The 17733-nt window shown below is 47.0% G+C and overlaps 1 protein-coding gene across 4 annotated transcripts in view; it reads left to right on the forward strand.

Moving 5' to 3' along the window:
• TRAPPC11 (trafficking protein particle complex subunit 11) overlaps positions 1-17733 on the forward strand; it is a 56174-nt gene that overhangs the window by 3261 nt on the left and 35180 nt on the right. For all 4 annotated transcript variants that reach the window (XM_069744286.1, XM_069744287.1, XM_069744289.1 and 1 more), the window contains exons 4-14: positions 214-284; positions 755-869; positions 1273-1372; positions 3014-3087; positions 3671-3767; positions 12073-12206; positions 12302-12449; positions 12707-12800; positions 14105-14184; positions 14253-14331; positions 15174-15228. In XM_069744286.1, the coding sequence (XP_069600387.1) occupies positions 214-284; positions 755-869; positions 1273-1372; positions 3014-3087; positions 3671-3767; positions 12073-12206; positions 12302-12449; positions 12707-12800; positions 14105-14184; positions 14253-14331; positions 15174-15228 (1047 nt within the window). The remainder of the gene's footprint in view (positions 1-213; positions 285-754; positions 870-1272; positions 1373-3013; positions 3088-3670; positions 3768-12072; positions 12207-12301; positions 12450-12706; positions 12801-14104; positions 14185-14252; positions 14332-15173; positions 15229-17733) is intronic.

The raw sequence follows: 17733 nt of genomic DNA on the forward strand, positions 1-17733 counted from the left end.
TCAAAGGTGATGATGCAGTAAGCTCCTATAAGATTTACACCCCCAGAATATGTCGTGTATAGGTCACTATAGCATATGTGATACAAAACAGATGACCCTGGCATGTGTGAACAATCTGCCATTCTTGTCTACCATTTATTGCTCTAGTTGTATATATAATTGCTGCATTGTACACTAAGATTATCAGTGTCGCGTTCTATATCTGTACCACAGGCAAAGCTTGCAGGGAAGAAACACAAAGGTGGCCGTGGTCCTCATTCAGAAGAAGACGCCTTTACCACCAGGTATGGAGCCATAGCTGTGTACTGATACAGAACGTCTGCTGGGGTTATTACAGACTACAGCGAGCATATATTACTGTGTGCACGCTTGTGATGTGTATGAAATATGTGTGCGCTAAAGTACAGGTGTAGAAGTGAAAGTGTGACTGAGTATGGGGGTCAGTAATATCTACCAGGACGACTTGTTAATTCTTTTTAAAGGAGTTGTCTTATGAAAGCAAATTATCACCTATCCGAAGTATAGCAGCAGTGTATTGCTCAAGCCACCGCTCCATTCATTCCTTAGGAAATTGGTAGTCGGTAGTCAGACCTGCCGCTTCACTCAAAGTGGGGATGAAAGTTGCACATCAGGGACAGAAGTGCCCATTCTGCTGACCAGTCGGGCCCCTACCATCATGTAGATAGGTGATAACTTTTTTCACCAGAGAACCCCATTAACTATTGATGGCATCACTTTCTGTTCCCATGTGCAGGGGAAGATCTCATTGCTTCTGAAAGAGCTGCCGCCCTGTGCAATGCCTGCGACCTTTCCGGGAAGTCACTGTTTGTGCTGCCTCACACGGACCACCTGGTGGGCTACATAATCCGGTATGTGACTATATGCTGCGCTGACTTTCCCCCGTGTGACTTATTACTAGCAGAGATGGGAGTATTATCTCTCTTTCAGTCTGACAGTATTATACATTGCACCTTATTTATGCTCTAGCTTGTGTAGTTTCCTGCATCTGATTACCGTGCTGGACAGCTGCAGCCAACCAATGATTGGCTGCAGCAGGCATGTGTCCACATGTCACATGATTGATGGAATCAGGTTAAAGGAGACCAGCAGAGTACCTTGAAGCACTATCTTGTCGGTGCGGGGGATGGAATATTACCCCTTTGGGCAGTGTTGGCCTACATATACCAATCCCTGGACAGTCATTTCCATGCAGTTTCTATATTTCCTGAGGCCTGACATGAGTAATAACTTTCCCTGATTGTCTCCACGTAGATTAGAGAACGCCTTTTATGAACATGCACAAACCTACTACTACACTGAAATCCGGAGGATAAAATCTCACAAGGAGTTCTTGAATAAAACCACCCATCAGGTACGGGTATAGTCAGATTGTTTGCCATTGCCACTCTGAAGATCTCAGTAGTAACACAAGACGTTTGTATGGCGCTTACCTCGTCCTTGGGAGAAGGCAAGATCATTGGTTAGAATGGAACCATCTGCAGATAAGAGTGAGGTACGTTATGTTGTCTAATGCTTCAAAAAAGATTACCGCACACTCAAGACTGGTAAGATGCAAAAGGTGTATGCCAATTTTATTGAAGAAAACAAAACAAAAAAGAAATGGTTGCCACATTCATATTCATTTGAAATAGACAAAAACCCGACGTTTCGACCCTCCCGGGTCTTACTCATGGGGTTACTCAAGTCCTTTGACATAGATGCATAATAGTGGCAGTGGTAGGGGGTGTACGACCGATCCCTTGTTAAGGCACAACCTTATAATAAAGCCAGTCCGGGCAGAAGTGTCCCGGGAGCACAGAATCTGGGTGGTGAGGGCCGTTAGACACCTAGTGGGTCTGAAAAGGGTCCCTGGGAGGATTAGCGGCGCATCCTGCGCCTTGCTGCGATGTCCTGGGGGAGACCCGGGTCTCCCCACTCCCCACTGTGTGTGGGGACTAGGTGTCTAACGGCCCTCACCACCCAGATTCTGTGCTCCCGGGACACTTCTGCCCGGACTGGCTTTATTATAAGGTTGTGCCTTAACAAGGGATCGGTCGTACACCCCCTACCACTGCCACTATTATGCATCTATGTCAAAGGACTTGAGTAACCCCATGAGTAAGACCCGGGAGGGTCGAAACGTCGGGTTTTTGTCTATTTCAAATGAATATGAATGTGGCAACCACTTCTTTTTTGTTTTGTTTTCTTCAATAAAATTGGCATACACCTTTTGCATCTTACCAGTCTTGAGTGTGCGGTAATCTTTTTTGAATGATTGACTTGACCTCACGGTCAGTTTACCAGCACCTCCTTGTCCCTGACTTGAGTGCACACCATTTTCCTTGTCTTCATATTGTCTAATGCGGCGGTGACCAAACTTTCTTACTTTTAGAAAGTCGTATTCAGCTCTAAGAGAAAGTGCAAGAAACATCCTGTGCACCCCCAGTGTAGTGACATCAAGAGCCCCCCATTACCAGTATAACAACATCCACAGCTTCCCCACTGAGACCTTGTGCCTCCCTCCTTTATAGGCTGTATACTCACATTCAGGGGTCCTAGCCTTACCCCCATTCCGTACTCTTGCACCAAGCTCCCCACACTATTGCATCCATCTTAAGGCGTCTCATGTAACCGGCAGTATCATCCTATCTCCAGTTTTTCATATTTTTCACCTTCCTGCATTATTGAGACGTGTTTGTCCGACCTGGAGCTAACTGCACAAACTGTCGGCCAACCACAAATCGTGGCCCCATGAGCCCAGGCTGGGGACCCATCATCTACAGTGTGTAATGAATCTGGTGTTTTACATTGTATACAGCTCAGAAAAGTCTTTTTCACCATTGTTCTTTAGCTAGGCTGGGGACGGGCGCAGTCCTGGTGTCTTCTCTAGAATCCACGCCTTTACTTTAGCGCTCTGTCTCATTTTTTCTTTTTAAACTTAATGCCTGACAATTGTGTTTTTATTTAATTTTCTTTTGACCCAATTTATCACATTTTTATATCTATCTTACAGCTGCTGTTTGTAAGGCATCAGTTCAAGATTGCGTTCTTCAGTGAGCTGAAGCAAGATACCCAGAATGCCTTGAAGTAAGCACCTTCCAGAACTGTCCCTATGTGATGTTGTGCCCCCATCCTCCCCAGGTGTACTTATCTGCTGGGGGCCATTATTATCATTTATGGGTTACTGCTACGTCAGCAAAAGACATGCGGCGTCCGCCACGGGAAGAAGGGATGACCAGATTGTGCTTTAAAGGCGAGTCTTATGTTTGAATGGAATTAACCGGTTTTCAGCTCTGGATTATTCTGAAACCATACCAGAGTACCTTACCCGTTGAAGTCTTCAGTCTGTAACCGAAACTTGGTGTCGGTCAAATTCAAGACTCCCCTTTAAGTTCATCTCGCCGTCTCCTCTTCTCGCACTGCACAGCTCGTGTGTCTTTTCCCAATGCACCAGCAACCCATTTATCTAAACCTGATCGGTTACCAGGAGGGAGAAAGGTGCAGCCCTCCCGTAATTAAAGGGAGTGGGCTTATCACACTCTTACACTCCCACCATTATCATGTAGTTGTGGAGCACAGGTAAATCGTATTTTTCCTATCTGGGTCGGTGTTTGGATGAATATTTACAGTGTCCATTTAATTCATTTTCACCAAATATTTCTATATTTAGGAATTACAGGACTGCATATAACTTGGTGCATGAACTGAGGGCTCATGAAACAAATATGCTGGAAATAAAGACTATGGCCGGATTCATAAACTATAAGGTGAGGCGGCTTACGGAAAGCTGCAAATAAGACGTTACAGGTCACTGAGTTGTCATCTCTATGAAGTCTAAACGTTCTGCTTGTTAAGGATATGATGGCCGTTTCCTTGAGGAGGATGATGTCGGCAGGGAGGAAACTTCTCCGCTCTGAGCAATGACTTTCAGGACATCCTTGTGCTATGCAGCATTCCCTACTGTGTCTGGTGCTACAGGCAGCATTCACATTTATCAATCGTGTCCTTAATACAGATCATTCCAATGGTGGCACTCAGATAATCTGTCATTAATGGTGTTTTCTGTATTTATTAATTTTTTTATTAAAATCACCCTGGCCGGTTATTGCTAGTGTGTAAATGGGTTGTTCAGTGAAAACAAGTAATCACCTATCAACAGGATACGTGATTACTTGTTGATCTGTGGAGGTCCGACCGCTGGGACATGAACTGATAGGCAAAAGGGGCCGTGTTTATCACCCCTGCTAGAATGGAATGGCAGGGCGCAGGTTCGACCGCTGCAGCGTTCATTCCCAAAGCAGGCTGCTGAGCACTCTGCTCAGATCTTTCCAGAACCTTCATAGAGACTTTTGTAACCGAGATTAATCTGCCCCGCTTTGCTGATCGTTATGGGACTCGGCGTTCAGACCCTTAGGCCACTTTCACATGATGAGTATTTGTAAGTCAGAATCAGGAGTGGAACAATCAGGAAAAGTATAATAGAAACACGTCACCACTTTATCACCCACTCCTGGAAGCCTTCCCCTGAAGCCAAGTATTCGGGGAGGTCTCATGGGAACACAGACTCTACAGTTTATTTGTTCATTTCTTACTTTAATATCACTTTGTTTTCTTTATCGCCTCTCATTGGGGGACACAGGAACCATGGGTGTATGCTGCTGCCACTAGGAGGCTGACACTATGCAAATAAAAAAGTTAGCTCCTCCTCTGCAGTGTACACCCCACCGACTGGCATTATACTCTTCAGTTTTAGCTTAGTGTCAGTAGGAGGTGGACACGGGTCTTTTATTAGACCCTTATCTACCTCAATGTGCGTCGTTTTCTTTCAGGTTTTTTTCGGAAGGGATACAGGGTGAGCAGTCACACCTGTAGTCCCACAAAGCGGACTATGAGTACGGCGTGTACTGCCACCCCGTATCCTCATAGATCCCTCTCCAGGACCAAGATCCTAGCACACAAGCGTGCTCAGAAGTCCGGTCCTGGCCCCGTCCCCCACCCACTCGCCTACCAGAGCCTGTCGGTCGGAGGAGACGAGGACGTCCATCACAGCTCCATGGACGTCTCATTCCCCTCAGGTTAGTAACGGCGTGGGATGTTTAGGTGAGTATTTCCCCTCCATTCCCCCGGGATCTTTTCTCCAGATGTCCCCCGGTCCTCCCTCATGGCGTTTATTTTAGAGGGATCCCAGGGACAGCCACAAGGGCTGTAACTCATTTTCCTCCTAAGCTCTCCTTCATTGGCGGCCGCACAGCCACAATGTCTCCCTTATAGAGTCTCAGCCTAGCAGGCTGCCGCGCCGCTCCCCCCTGCGGTCTCACTTCTCGGCGGCCACAATGTGTCCTGTGTCTGCACGGCATCCTTGGCAGGATGCCGTGCCACTTACTTTCTGCGGCGCTCCGGCTCCGCGATTCTCCGGCGGCGCTCCGGCGCCACGATTCTCCGGCGGCGCCAGCCTCTAATTTAGGTCCCGGCTTCTGCCGGGGCCTACTTCTGGCGCCGCGACCCCGCCACTTCCGCTTTCCTGGGCGGCTCTACTCAGTGCCTGCGGTGCACTGCTCCGGCGCCGCGGTTCCCTTCTCCGGCGGCGCCGGCCTCTACTTTAGGTCCCGGCTTAGGCCGGGGCCTACTTCCGGTCCCGCGCTCCTCTACTACTGCTTCTGCGGGCGGGCTTTTTCCCGCCCGACATTCCGTGCCCTGCCCACCGGCGCTTCTATTGCTGACTCCGCCCCCTTCTTCCAGGGACAACGTCTGTGGGCCCTCACCGCTCCTCAGGAGCAGGTGCTCACGCAGCGCGACCCTCACATCGCCACCGCACTAGGACTACAGCACCTCAGGGCAGGAGTTCCACCTTCTTTCATCGGAGACCCACCGCAAGCGGAACATCTTCCAGGACCAGGGTCCGTGAGTAGCTGCACTGCAGACTGACATCCCCTCTGCCCCACTGTCCCCTAACCCGCCGGCATTTTCTTCAGGGACCTTCTCAAAATGTCCACCTCTTAAAGGGGGCCGCTCTCGTCCTCCTGCTTCTTCCTCATCTGTCTTAGTCAAGTACTTTGCATATGTCAGTCCTGCAGCAACCCGTTTGTTCCCACTGCCCAGGATCCCCCGGGCGATCCACCCGAGAGTGATCCCCCCCCATCCTAGGCTGGGCCTCCTCTCTGTCCCAATCGGTGGCCGATTTAACACGGGTGTCTCAAACCCTGGTGTCCGTGCTGGATCGGTTACCCCTGCAGACCCCCGCAGTAGCCAGCGGGACGCAGGAAATTCCGTCCGAGCCATCCACGGCTAGCCGCAAAAGGTCCAGACAGGAACGCCGGTCTGAGTCCTCTTCTTGTTCCATCTCGCCACTCGGTCCTCCTCTGCGGTCGGCGTCCTCCCGATCCTCCTCCCCTGAGTCAGGCGAGGCGTTCTCTGATGTCCCCTCGGAGGATGTTTCGGAGCTGGATTCGAACCAAATCGCTACCATGAGGGATATGGTTCTGAATCTTATTGGAGCGATAAATCAAACCTGTGGCATCAAAGAGTCCTCTACGGAACCCGCAGATCAGGCGGTTTCGTTTAGACGGGCTAAACCACCTTCCAAGTTTTTCGCTCCTCACCCAGAATTCGAGGAGATTATGGCTAGAGAAAGAGCGAACCCGACCAGACGCTTTCAGAGAGGAAAGCGACTTGGCGTGTTATATCCCTTCTCTTCGGAGCTCACCGCTAATTGGACTGCTTCTCCTTCAGTGGACCCTCCAGTTTCCAGACTGTCCACCAACACGGTTCTCCCACTGTCCAGCGGAGCATCGCTGAAAGATTCTAACGATAGGGTCATAGAATCTTTCGCGAAGTCAGCCTTTGAGGCGGCCTCAGCTAGTCTTTGCCCGGCCTTCGCTTTCACTTGGGTTTCAAAATCCATTTCCAAATGGGCCAAACAGCTCCGTCAGGGCACCCTGGACGGGGTTCAATCCGGACAGCTGGCGGAACTTGCCTACCAGATTTCTCACGCGGGTGAATATCTGGTCTCCGCCTCCCTGGACGCCGCGTCTTGTGCGGCTCAGGCGTCCAGCAACGCGGTTGCCATCCGCCGAACCGTTTGGCTTAAGGCCTGGCAGGCGGATTTGTCTTCTAAAAAGTCCCTTACCAGCCTTCCTTTTCAGGGGTCTCGTCTCTTTGGTTCTAAGCTAGACCAACTCATTAAGGACGCTACAGGGGGTACGAGTTCCCTTCTTCCCCAGGCCTAGCCTCGACGCCCTCCTCCTAGACGTCAATTTTGGTCTTTTCGGTCCTTTTGGCGCTTCGCGGCATCAAATTCCTTCTCCCAGCAGCAACAGAGTCCACAGGCCGTCAAGAGGAGAAGACGGTATCCTTGAGGCCCACTCCTTCCTCGCTACTCCCAGGGTAGATCCTCCAGGTCCAGGACTGGAAGGACCTCCTCGGCATGACTCGACTAGTAGCCAGGCCACTTCCCAGGCTGGGCGGCCGTCTCTTCTTCAGGGACGTCTGGATCTCCTCAGGAGAGGACGCTTGGGTCAGGGAAGTTGTATCCTCGGGATACAAGATAGAGTTCCTTTCTCGACCCCGGGATCGTTTCTTCGAATCCCGACCTCCAAGAGATTCCGCTCTAGTTCCGGGTTTCTTCGCAGCCATCGCGTCTCTCCTCAAAGCCGGGGTAATCGTTCCCGTCCAAGAAAAAGAACGGTTCACAGATTTCTACTCAAACCTTTTTGTAGTACCGAAAAAAGACGGCAGAGTGCGTCCCATTCTGGATCTCAAATTACTGAACAGGAGAGTCCGTCTAAAGCACTTCAGGATGGAATCCCTTCGTTCGGTAATCGCTTCCATGGAGGCTCACAAATTTCTGTGTTCCATAGATGTTCAGGATGTCTACCTCCATGTTCCGATATTTCCAGGACATCACCGATTCCTGCGCTTTACGGTGCTCCAGGAACACTTTCAGTTCGTCGCCCTGCCGTTCGGTCTTGCATACCGCCCCAAGAGTCTTCACGAAGATCATGGCGGCACTGATGGCCATCTTGAGGGTCAGAGGTCTGGGTCTTTTTCCATACCTCGACGACATCCTCATCAAGGCTCCGTCCTTTTCTCAGGCCCACGAAAGCCTGTCCATCGTTGATACCCTAGCCCGTTTTCAGGTGGTTGGTCAACCGGAAGAAGTCCTGTCTTATTCCTTCTCAGCGCATCATCTTTCTGGGCATGCTCTTCGACACCCGTCGGACCAGGGTCTTTCTCCCCGAAGTCAAGAGATCCATTCTTCGTCAGGACGTACGCGTGCTCCAGGGCCCTCGGCCTCCCTCCCTCCGATCGGCCATGAAGGTTTTGGGGAGGATGGTAGCAACATTGGAAGCGATTCCCTTCGCCCAATTTCATTCTCGACCTCTTCAGCAAGCCATCCTGTCTCAGTGGAACAGGTCTGTCTTCCCCATGGACCGCCCGATCCGACTCTCCCCCCCTGAGTCAAACGGTCTCTCATGTCCCAGGGCAGGTCCTTCCTTCCAGTTCACTGGCAAGTGGTGACGACGGATGCCAGCCTGCTCGGCTGGGGTGCAGTGTTTCGCCACCTGACTGTACAGGGCCGCTGGTCAGCGCAAGAGTCAACCTTACCGATCAATGTCCTCGAGATCCGGGCCATTTTTTTCTGTCCCTTCGTCACTGGGAAAGGATTCGCAGGGGCCTTCCTATCCGAATCCAGATGGACAATGCCACGGCGGTGGCATATGTCAACCATCAGGGGGGAACTCGGAGCGCCTTGGCCGAGGTATCCAGGATTCTCCTTTGGGCAGAGGCAACGGTTCCGGTGATATCCGCGGTGCATATCCCCGGCGTGGACAATTGGGCCGCCGACTTCCTCAGCCGCGAGGGTCTCGCGGCAGGGGAATGGTCCTTAGGTCCGGAGGTCTTCCATCAGATTTGTCTTCGATGGGGGACTCCGGACGTGGACCTCACGGCGTCTCGAACGAACAGGAAGATTCCGCGGTTCGTCTCCAGGTCTCGCGATCCTCTCGCAGTGGACGTCGACGCTCTGGCCATTCCTTGGTCACAGTTCGGGCTGCCCTACCTGTTCCCACCCCTTCCCTTGCTTCCCAAACTGCTGAAAAAGATCAAAGCAGAAGGGATGCCGGTCATTCTAATCGCCCCGGATTGGCCTTGGACAGCTTGGTTCGCGGAGCTCATCAATCTTCTCGCGGACGCTCCCTGGCGCCTTCCAGTCTGGCCCGATCTGCTGTCTCAGGGTCCGATCTCCCACCCGAATTCTCAGTCGCTCAGTTTATCGGCGTGGCTGTTGAGACCGCAGTTCTAAGAGCGTCCGGCCTTTCGGCCCGGGTGATTTTCACCATGATTCAGGCTCGGAAGCCTTCGTCTTCCAGGATCTACTATTGTGCCTGGAAGGCTTACTTCCGTTGGTGCGAGTCCAACCGCGTTTCACCTATGTCCTTTTCCCTGCCTTCCATCTTGGTTTTCCTTCAGGCAGGACTGGATTCGGACCATGCTCTTAGTTCCCTGAAGGGCCAGGTTTCTGTGCTTTCCATCCTTTTTCAAAAGACTTTAGCTTCCAGACCACAGGTTAAGACCTTCCTTCAAGGAGTAGCCCACGCGGTCCCTCCGTACAGGGCCCCTGTGGATACATGGGATTTAAACCTGGTACTGGACGTTCTGAGGGTTCCCCCCTTTGAACTTCTCAGGGAGGTTTCCCTATCAGTTCTGTCTTGAAGGTGGCCTTTCTTGTGGCCATCACTTCTATCCGCCGCGTCTCCGTGTTGGCGGCTCTCTCTTGCCGTCCTCCTTTCTTGGTTATCCACCAGGACAAGGTGGTCCTCAGGCCTCCGCCTTCCTTTCTTCCTAAGGTGGTTTCCACATTCCACCTCAACGAGGACATCGTTCTACCTTCCTTTTGTCCAGCTCCGACTCATCTTCTGGAGCGATCGTTGAACAAGCTGGACCTTGTCAGGGCAGTGAAGATCTATCTGGATAGAACGTCCACTTTCCGGAAGACGGATTCTCTTTTCGCCATTCCTGATGGCTCGTGCAGAGACCAGCCGGCTTCTAAGGCGACTATCGCTCGCTGGATCAGAACGGCTATTCTGGAGGCTTACCTGGTCAAGAACAGAGTGCCTCCCTCTGGGATCAAGGCTCGCTCCGCCCGGGCAGTCGGCGCCTCCTGGGCGGTGCACCACAGGGCTTCCGCCCTACAGCTATGTAAAGCGGCAACCTGGTCTTCCATCCACACGTTCGCCAAGTTTTACAAGGTCCATACCTACGCTTCGGCGGACGCCAGCCTAGGCAGAAGGATCTTGCAGCCGGCAGTGGTGAGTCCTCTGACCTGATGGAAGTCTGTTTTTCCCGCCCTTGGGACTGCTTTGGGACGTCCCATGGTTCCTGTGTCCCCCAATGAGAGGCGATAAAGAAAACAGGATTTTTGGTTGCTTACCGTAAAATCTGTTTCTTGGAGCCTCCATTGGGGGACACAGCTCCCTCCCAATGTTTTTGTTATATGTTCTATGACTGTTCTCACGTTTACAGTTCTCAAGTTTGTGGTTATGGTTTTTCAACCTTGTTATTTTTCTCCTACTGCTTTCTCACTAACTGAAGAGTATAATGCCAGTCGGTGGGGTGTACACTGCAGAGGAGGAGCTAACTTTTTTATTTGCATAGTGTCAGCCTCCTAGTGGCAGCAGCATACACCCATGGTTCCTGTGTCCCCCAATGGAGGCTCCAAGAAACAGATTTTACGGTAAGCAACCAAAAATCCTGTTTTATATGTGGATGGTTTCTGATATGAATTGTAAGGATTAAATTATTAATGTGTAAATCTGTGGTAACATGAGCTGGTTATTTCTGGTTTTTGTTGGCGCTCTTTTTATGCCTTTTCATTGGTCAGCTGTAAAAAAACCGGGAAGAATCTTGTATATAAATAGGCAGTTTTCCCTCAGTTTTCCTCATATCGTTAATGAAGAGAGAAGATCCCGCCCGCCCTCACTGTTTTGTTGCGTTCCTTTCCTTGTCGTGGTTGTTTATTTGAGGGTAAAATCGCCCAACTATTGGGTGGATTGTTTCAGTTATTTATTGGTATTATTTAATTTATGAAATTCTTGGTATTAATTTAATTATTAAGATATTTATTGGTAATATTCAATTAACTGATTTCATGTCACCCTGAATAAACACCACGGCCATTGATTTCCAATTTGAGGCTTTGTGTCTTTATTTTAATTAAGAATGGGTTTTGTGTTACCATGGTTTTGGCTTACAAATACTGAGGTAAAATACTGAACATGTGAACGTGGCCTTTTAATCAGTAAGTGAACACCTGTCCTGTGAATAGGTAAAACTTGCTTTCATCGGGCAGCCCCTTGTAGCAAGAATTAGATAGAGAAATGTTGCAGTGCATAAAATTGTGAAATTCTAGAATCCTCCAGGTGAACCGGTTACTGTTTTATACCTAGTGCCGGGCATGAGGGGCAATGGCGTAACTCCTAATTCGTACACTGGCCTCTTAGGCCTTGATATACATAACGCAGGATATCCGCTTTATATGAAGGCTCTTTTAAACCTTAAAAGTACATAACCGGATTACCACATGTCCATTATTTGATGCTTTTTATCATGTCTTGTATCGCTGGATCTTTACACTATTTTTGTAGTCTAGATACACGCACGCTTTTTACAAATGTAGTCCAGCATTTAGAATTGTGCCTGAATAGTCTTCATTGGAAGACATAGAACAGCAGGACGTAGTAGAGAGCGGAGGATTACTGCTTCATGGCTGAAGATTGTTCCCTCCAAATTCAGGTGACAGTGTCCCTTTAAGGATCTGTGGAACTTTGGTTGAAATCTTCTTTGACCTCTCTAATAACCTTTTCAAATTACTTTGCTTTTAAAGGGACCGTCCACTGCTGGAGTGCCCCAGATATAATAATAAAAAACAAATACTTGCCTCCCAGACCAGCGCCATTCCTGCAATGTCAGCGTTGTCTCTCATGGCGGTCACGTGATATTACGATGTTGCATAACCATTGAAGCCAATCAGACAGCTGATTAGGTATCATTCATGAATCATTCTCTCTGCTGCAGATCTGCCGCTTGTGTTTCCAGCACAACACTCCTCTGGACGCCATTGCACAGTTCAGAAAGCACATCGATTTGTGTAAGAAGAAGATAGGCAGCGCTGAATTGTCCTTCGAGCACGCGGCCTGGATGTCCAAACAGTATGGCGCTTTCTACAGATTACATTAGCTGATTATTGGATATTCTATGAAGGCTAATATTATACATTTTGTTTTTTTCTTTGTGTTTTTTAAAGATTTCAGGCATTTGGAGATTTGTTTGACGAGGCTATTAAGCTTGGGCTGACGGCAATCCAAACCCAGAATCCCGGATTTTACTACCAGCAGGCTGCATATTATGCCCAGGAGCGCAAGCACCTAGCGAGCCTTCTCTGCAACCATGATGTATGGCTTTATTCACTTGATAAATACTTCTTTATATAATTGTCCAGATTACTTTTATGAATGTAGAGATGATGATGTAGCTGATTTATAATGGCTCTCCTGTACTGGGCGCTTAGGGCATTGTTCTCTGCAATATTTCTCTTTTATAGATAGATAAGTTACCATTCTGTAAAACCTAAAGGTTATTTTTGTCTCCTTTGTCGTTCCTTTGTATTGTTGAAGTGTCTCTACATTCTCTCCATGTATTGTATGCTTAGTCCTCTGTAGCATATCCCAGTCCAGATCCTCTGGAGACCCCTAATAACGTGTTGGACTTCTATGGACAGAGGGCATGGAGACAAGGAATATTAAGTGAGTCCGCTTTGCATTCAGACACTTGGTGACGTCCATGAAGTTCGGATTTACCTTCAATTGTAGAACGTCAGTCCTAATGAATTGGGTCCTTAGACTTCAAAGGGCGTTTGTCACCCCTAAAATGCACATTAAACTAGTGATAGAGGAGACTTAGCCCCTATAACAATCATACTAGCACTGTACACTTTTGTGGAACAGCAGCTGAGGAAATGTCTTTAATTTAAATGCAAACATATCTTCATTCAGGCACATTTTCCTCAGAAGAGATTGCGCCCATCCACACCATGTGCGTCATGCAGTGTCAGTGCGCACCAGGCAGTGTCAGTGCGCATGTGCAGACACACAGCATGAGGCAGCGCTCGCTCTGGGCAAGCGATCACTGTCACTCAAAGGAATGGAGGTCACAAAAATGCAAATTGAGGAGACTAAATCACTGTTGAGCTTGTATATTTAGTATGCATTTTGGGGGGTGACAAACTTCTTGGTATACAAAGATTAACCTCTGAACGTGCAGACCCACTGCTAGCGAATCTGTGATTATATATTTGGAGTCTGGATATACAGAAATTTTAGTTATTACATTTGCTCTATTTTTATTAATTGAATTGTAATGATTAAAAGAGCAAAATGGTGCCACTTTCAACTCTCACCCTGTGAGTAGCAGGCGAAACACCCGGTATTTGACCAATAGTATACCCAGCCTTGAAGAAAGTGATCTCTATAATGTTTTTTTGTGGAATTCTTCAGATTGAAATATATCAACTAATATTATTTATTTAATATAAAATCTTGATTTAAACAGTTTTTTATTTATTATTAGTGATGAGTGAAAGTGCTGGGATAAGGTGTTATCTGAGCATGCTCACGTGCTAATGGAATTACTTCAGCGTGCTCGAATAATATGTTCGATTGCCCGCGGCTGTTAGGCAATCACTGCATGTGTTGCGGCTGTCGTATTCGAGCACGCCGAAGACACTCGGTTAGCACCTGAGCATGCTCAGATAACACCCTATCCCAGCATGTTCACTCATCACTATTTATTATAGATTCCCTTTAACTTGAGGCCCAGGGCCACAGCTGGAGATCAGCCTGTGCTTGGTTATCTTTTAGGGTACCCCCATGACAGTGTAGTGTAGCCCCCATTGTATGTGCCTTTATGTGGAATGTTGGGACGATCACATTGTATGTGACGCAGAAGATTCCATCATTCTATTCCAGGGTGTGTGACAGGAGGCAGCTGGAGTCTTGTGGCCGGACACCATTAGTAGTACTTGTCATGAATTATTATATCTGCTATCCAGGTTTTGATCTCTCTGATCCAGAGAAGGAGAAGGCCGGGATTCTCGCACTGCAGCAAAAAGAGCGTGACGTCGTCCATTCGGTGAGCTGCGTCTGTTCTTTCTAAGCTTTGGCTAGAGGCGATTACTTATCTTTTGTGTTCTTGATTAGGAGCTTATTATCAGCCTCCTCAGCAATGCCGTAGCGCAGTTCAAGAAGTACAAATGCCCTCGGATGAAAAGCCACCTGAGTAAGTGCTAACCTAAGTCCGACATTTAATAACCCACATCACCACAGGGCCCCGCAGCCCGGACTGGAACCGCATCCCCCTCTCAAGCCTTGCCTCACTCCTCCACATAGCGCCAGTAGCTCTATAGGAGCCTGCTCACAGTGATTGTTTGTCCTTCTACTGCGGTGTCCCCTGTTTCTTTACTACAGTATCTCCTTCCATTATCTCTACAACAAGTGAGGTCTGACAAAGGCCCAGTACGGGGCCAAAACGTTACCACAACACCTTTATGCTGCTGTGGTGAATACAATAAATTGTCACTTGATTCTGCATTTGAAAATCTAAACTCTGAGTGCGGCTGTTTTTTTCCAAGCCGACATTTAATAAAGGGCAGTTTTAGCCACGGAATTAGTGCTTGCTACAGAAACCGCACTGTTCCCAAAACTGCTTCAATTTGTGGCAAGTTACCTATTAAAGTCCCTTCTGGGTTATGTAGTGGGAGAAATATCTGCCACATAATGCTAAAAAATTCACATTTAATGGGGCTGTGCAGTCACAAGATATTGCTGACCTATCCTTAGACTAGTATCAGATTGGTGGAGTGCAGACCCCCGGTACCTTCACCGGTGGTGGGATGTAAAGCATTGAATGGAGCTGAACCGTATGTAGTGGCCGCTGCATTGTACCCAACCATGGCGGCTACACATACAATGGCGCTGTTCACATCTGGCCCGAGCTTATTACAGCTGATCTGTAGGGGCAAACCGGACAACCCCCAATGTCTTGTGACCAGACGACCCCTTTAAGCATGTCCATTACATATGATCACTCTTTGAGGAACTCTTGTTTTCTTTCTTTCACAGTGGTACAGATGGGTGAAGAATATTATTACGCTAAAGACTACACTAAGGCCCTGAAGTAAGTGCTACGCTTTAAAAGGGATCTTTTCAGTAATAGTTATTATCGTGGTATACAGTAGGGAAGATTCATATAAGCACACAATCATTTCTGACTACATTGTGCCTTGTTTCTGTCCCGTTCACGTTTGTATGTGCTAACCCTGTGTGAATGGATATGTAGTGTAGATGTACAGTAATAATATACTCACTGATCCCCATCTTCTTTGTTTCCAGCGCCACTTTAGTCCTCTTACCTGATAGTAAAATCATCTCACACACAGGATCCGTGCATAAAAATTTCAATAGCGGTATTTTTTTGTAATGAAACACTTCAGTTAAAAAAAAAATGGCTATGTTCCGATATATACCCTTTTATATTTTCTTTCATTTTTTCCTCGTCTTCCAAGAGCCATCATTTTTTTACTTTCCTGCTGACATAGCTGTATGAGGGCTGGTTTTACGTGGGACGAGTTGTACTGTTAAATTACGCAGTTCTTTTTACCATGTATCCGTTCTATACACTGGAAAACAGCTACCACGGCGCGACTAGGTCCGTATTACATGCACGCAGCGTTCACCTGCTCACATGCGGCCTCGAGAAAGACCATAAGTGGCCGAAATGTCGGCTTTCAAGTCTGTAATTCCTTTTGAAATCGTCAACAATAAATCAGTTTTTCCGTTTATTTTCACAAATTTGTGCCAAAGTACCGTACTTTTCTGAATCCTGGAACAGAGGAACAAAGTTCTAAGTTCGGCAAAATAACATATTTCTACAATTGTTTTCTGGATTTCTTTTTTACAGCTTTCATTTTGAGCTGGTAATATGATTCTCCAAGTCAGTACAATTCTGGAGATACAAACCATGCATTTTGTTTTTATTTATTGAAGTGTTAAAAAAAAAATCGACTTTGGTTAAAGAAAAAAAAAATACATTTGCTTTTGTCATTATTTTCTGAGACCTGTAAGGTTTTCATTTTTCGGTCGATGGAGCTGTGTGATGGCTTGTTTCTTGTGCCCTGAACTGACGTTTTTACTGATTTAATTTTCGCATAGTTGCGACTTTGTGATTGCATACTTTGCAATTATGGCATTTCAATTTATATTTTTTCTATTTACAGTGTTTACTAAACAAATTCAAAAGCTTTATATTTTGCTAGATTTGGACTTTTCCGGACACACCCAGACCCCATACAGTATGTGTAGTTTTTCTTTTTCCTTCTTTGTTTTGAACCCCTTCATGACTTTTCAATTTTTCGGTTTTGCTCTTTTCATTTTTTTCGTCCCCTTCCTCCAAAAGCCATAAGTTGTTGTTTTTTTCCCATCAGTATAGCCATATGATGACTTAATTTTTGCGGGACGAGTTGCACTTTTGAATCACACCATTCATTTTATTATGTAGCGTACTGGAAAATGGGGGAAAAATTCCAAGTGCGGTGAAATTGCAAAAAAAAGTGCAATTCCACATTTTTTCTAAAATTATTTACCATGTTCTTGCTTAGGTTGCCATTTTCTGAGACTCCTAGCGTTCTCACTTTTAGAGATCTGGGTCTCGGTGACGGCGTATTTTTTGTACCTTGAGCTGACATTTATATTGATACCACTTTGGTGTAGATACAATGTTTTGATCGCCTCTTAGTGAATTTTATTGCAATGTTGCAGCTGCCAAAAAATCCCTGTAATTCTGGTGTGTTTTTTTGTTTGTTTTTTTTTTTTTAATCTCATGTTATTTAACCATTGGATTCAGTTATTTTATATTTTGATAGAACGGGCATTTCTGAACACAGCAATATAAAATATGTGTATTTTTTATAAATTTTTATTTTTTTTTCCATATTTTTAACAACTTTTCGTCACAGTTTTTACTGTCTTCAGTAGTCAGCTTAAGAGACTTGAAGCTGCGATCATCTGATCTCCCGTGCTACACGTAGCAGCGCCTCGCCCTGCTATATATAAAGCAGAAATCAGGATCTCCTATGAACGCCGGCTACGTTCTCACAGGAGATTCACAATGACAGGTACAGGTCTTCTGCAGACCCCCGCCTATCATGACCACCCATAGCTGCCCCGCATATAACATAATAGGGGCACCGATGGGTAGGATTTGTGATGAGCTTTCGGCTGGGGCATTTTAAATCTTTATGAGCCGCATCCATGACAGACTCGACCTTTGATGTAAATTGACTTAACGTGGGAAAAAAACATGTGGTTATTCAACCTGTTATATATAAATAATAATTTTTTTTTCTTCCAATTTAGGCCTCATTCAGAAGTCCGTTTCTTGTGACCAGTTGCTAGCCATGTTTTACACAGATAGCATTCGTACCTCTAACAGTGATTGGGGTCATTCTCTTGAGCGTTACCTAATCACTGCACAGCTCTCATTTTACCAGAACAGAATGCAAAATGTAAGCTGCTCTGTAGTTGTCCTTGCTTCCTTTAGCAACCAATCAGAGAGCAGCTTAAGTTTCATATTCTGCTGTCGAAAAATGAAAGCTGCAACGTGATTGGTTGCTATGGGCAGCTA

The sequence above is a fragment of the Ranitomeya imitator genome, chromosome 1 (genome assembly GCF_032444005.1).
Source record: "Ranitomeya imitator isolate aRanImi1 chromosome 1, aRanImi1.pri, whole genome shotgun sequence".
NCBI lineage: Eukaryota > Metazoa > Chordata > Amphibia > Anura > Dendrobatidae > Ranitomeya > Ranitomeya imitator.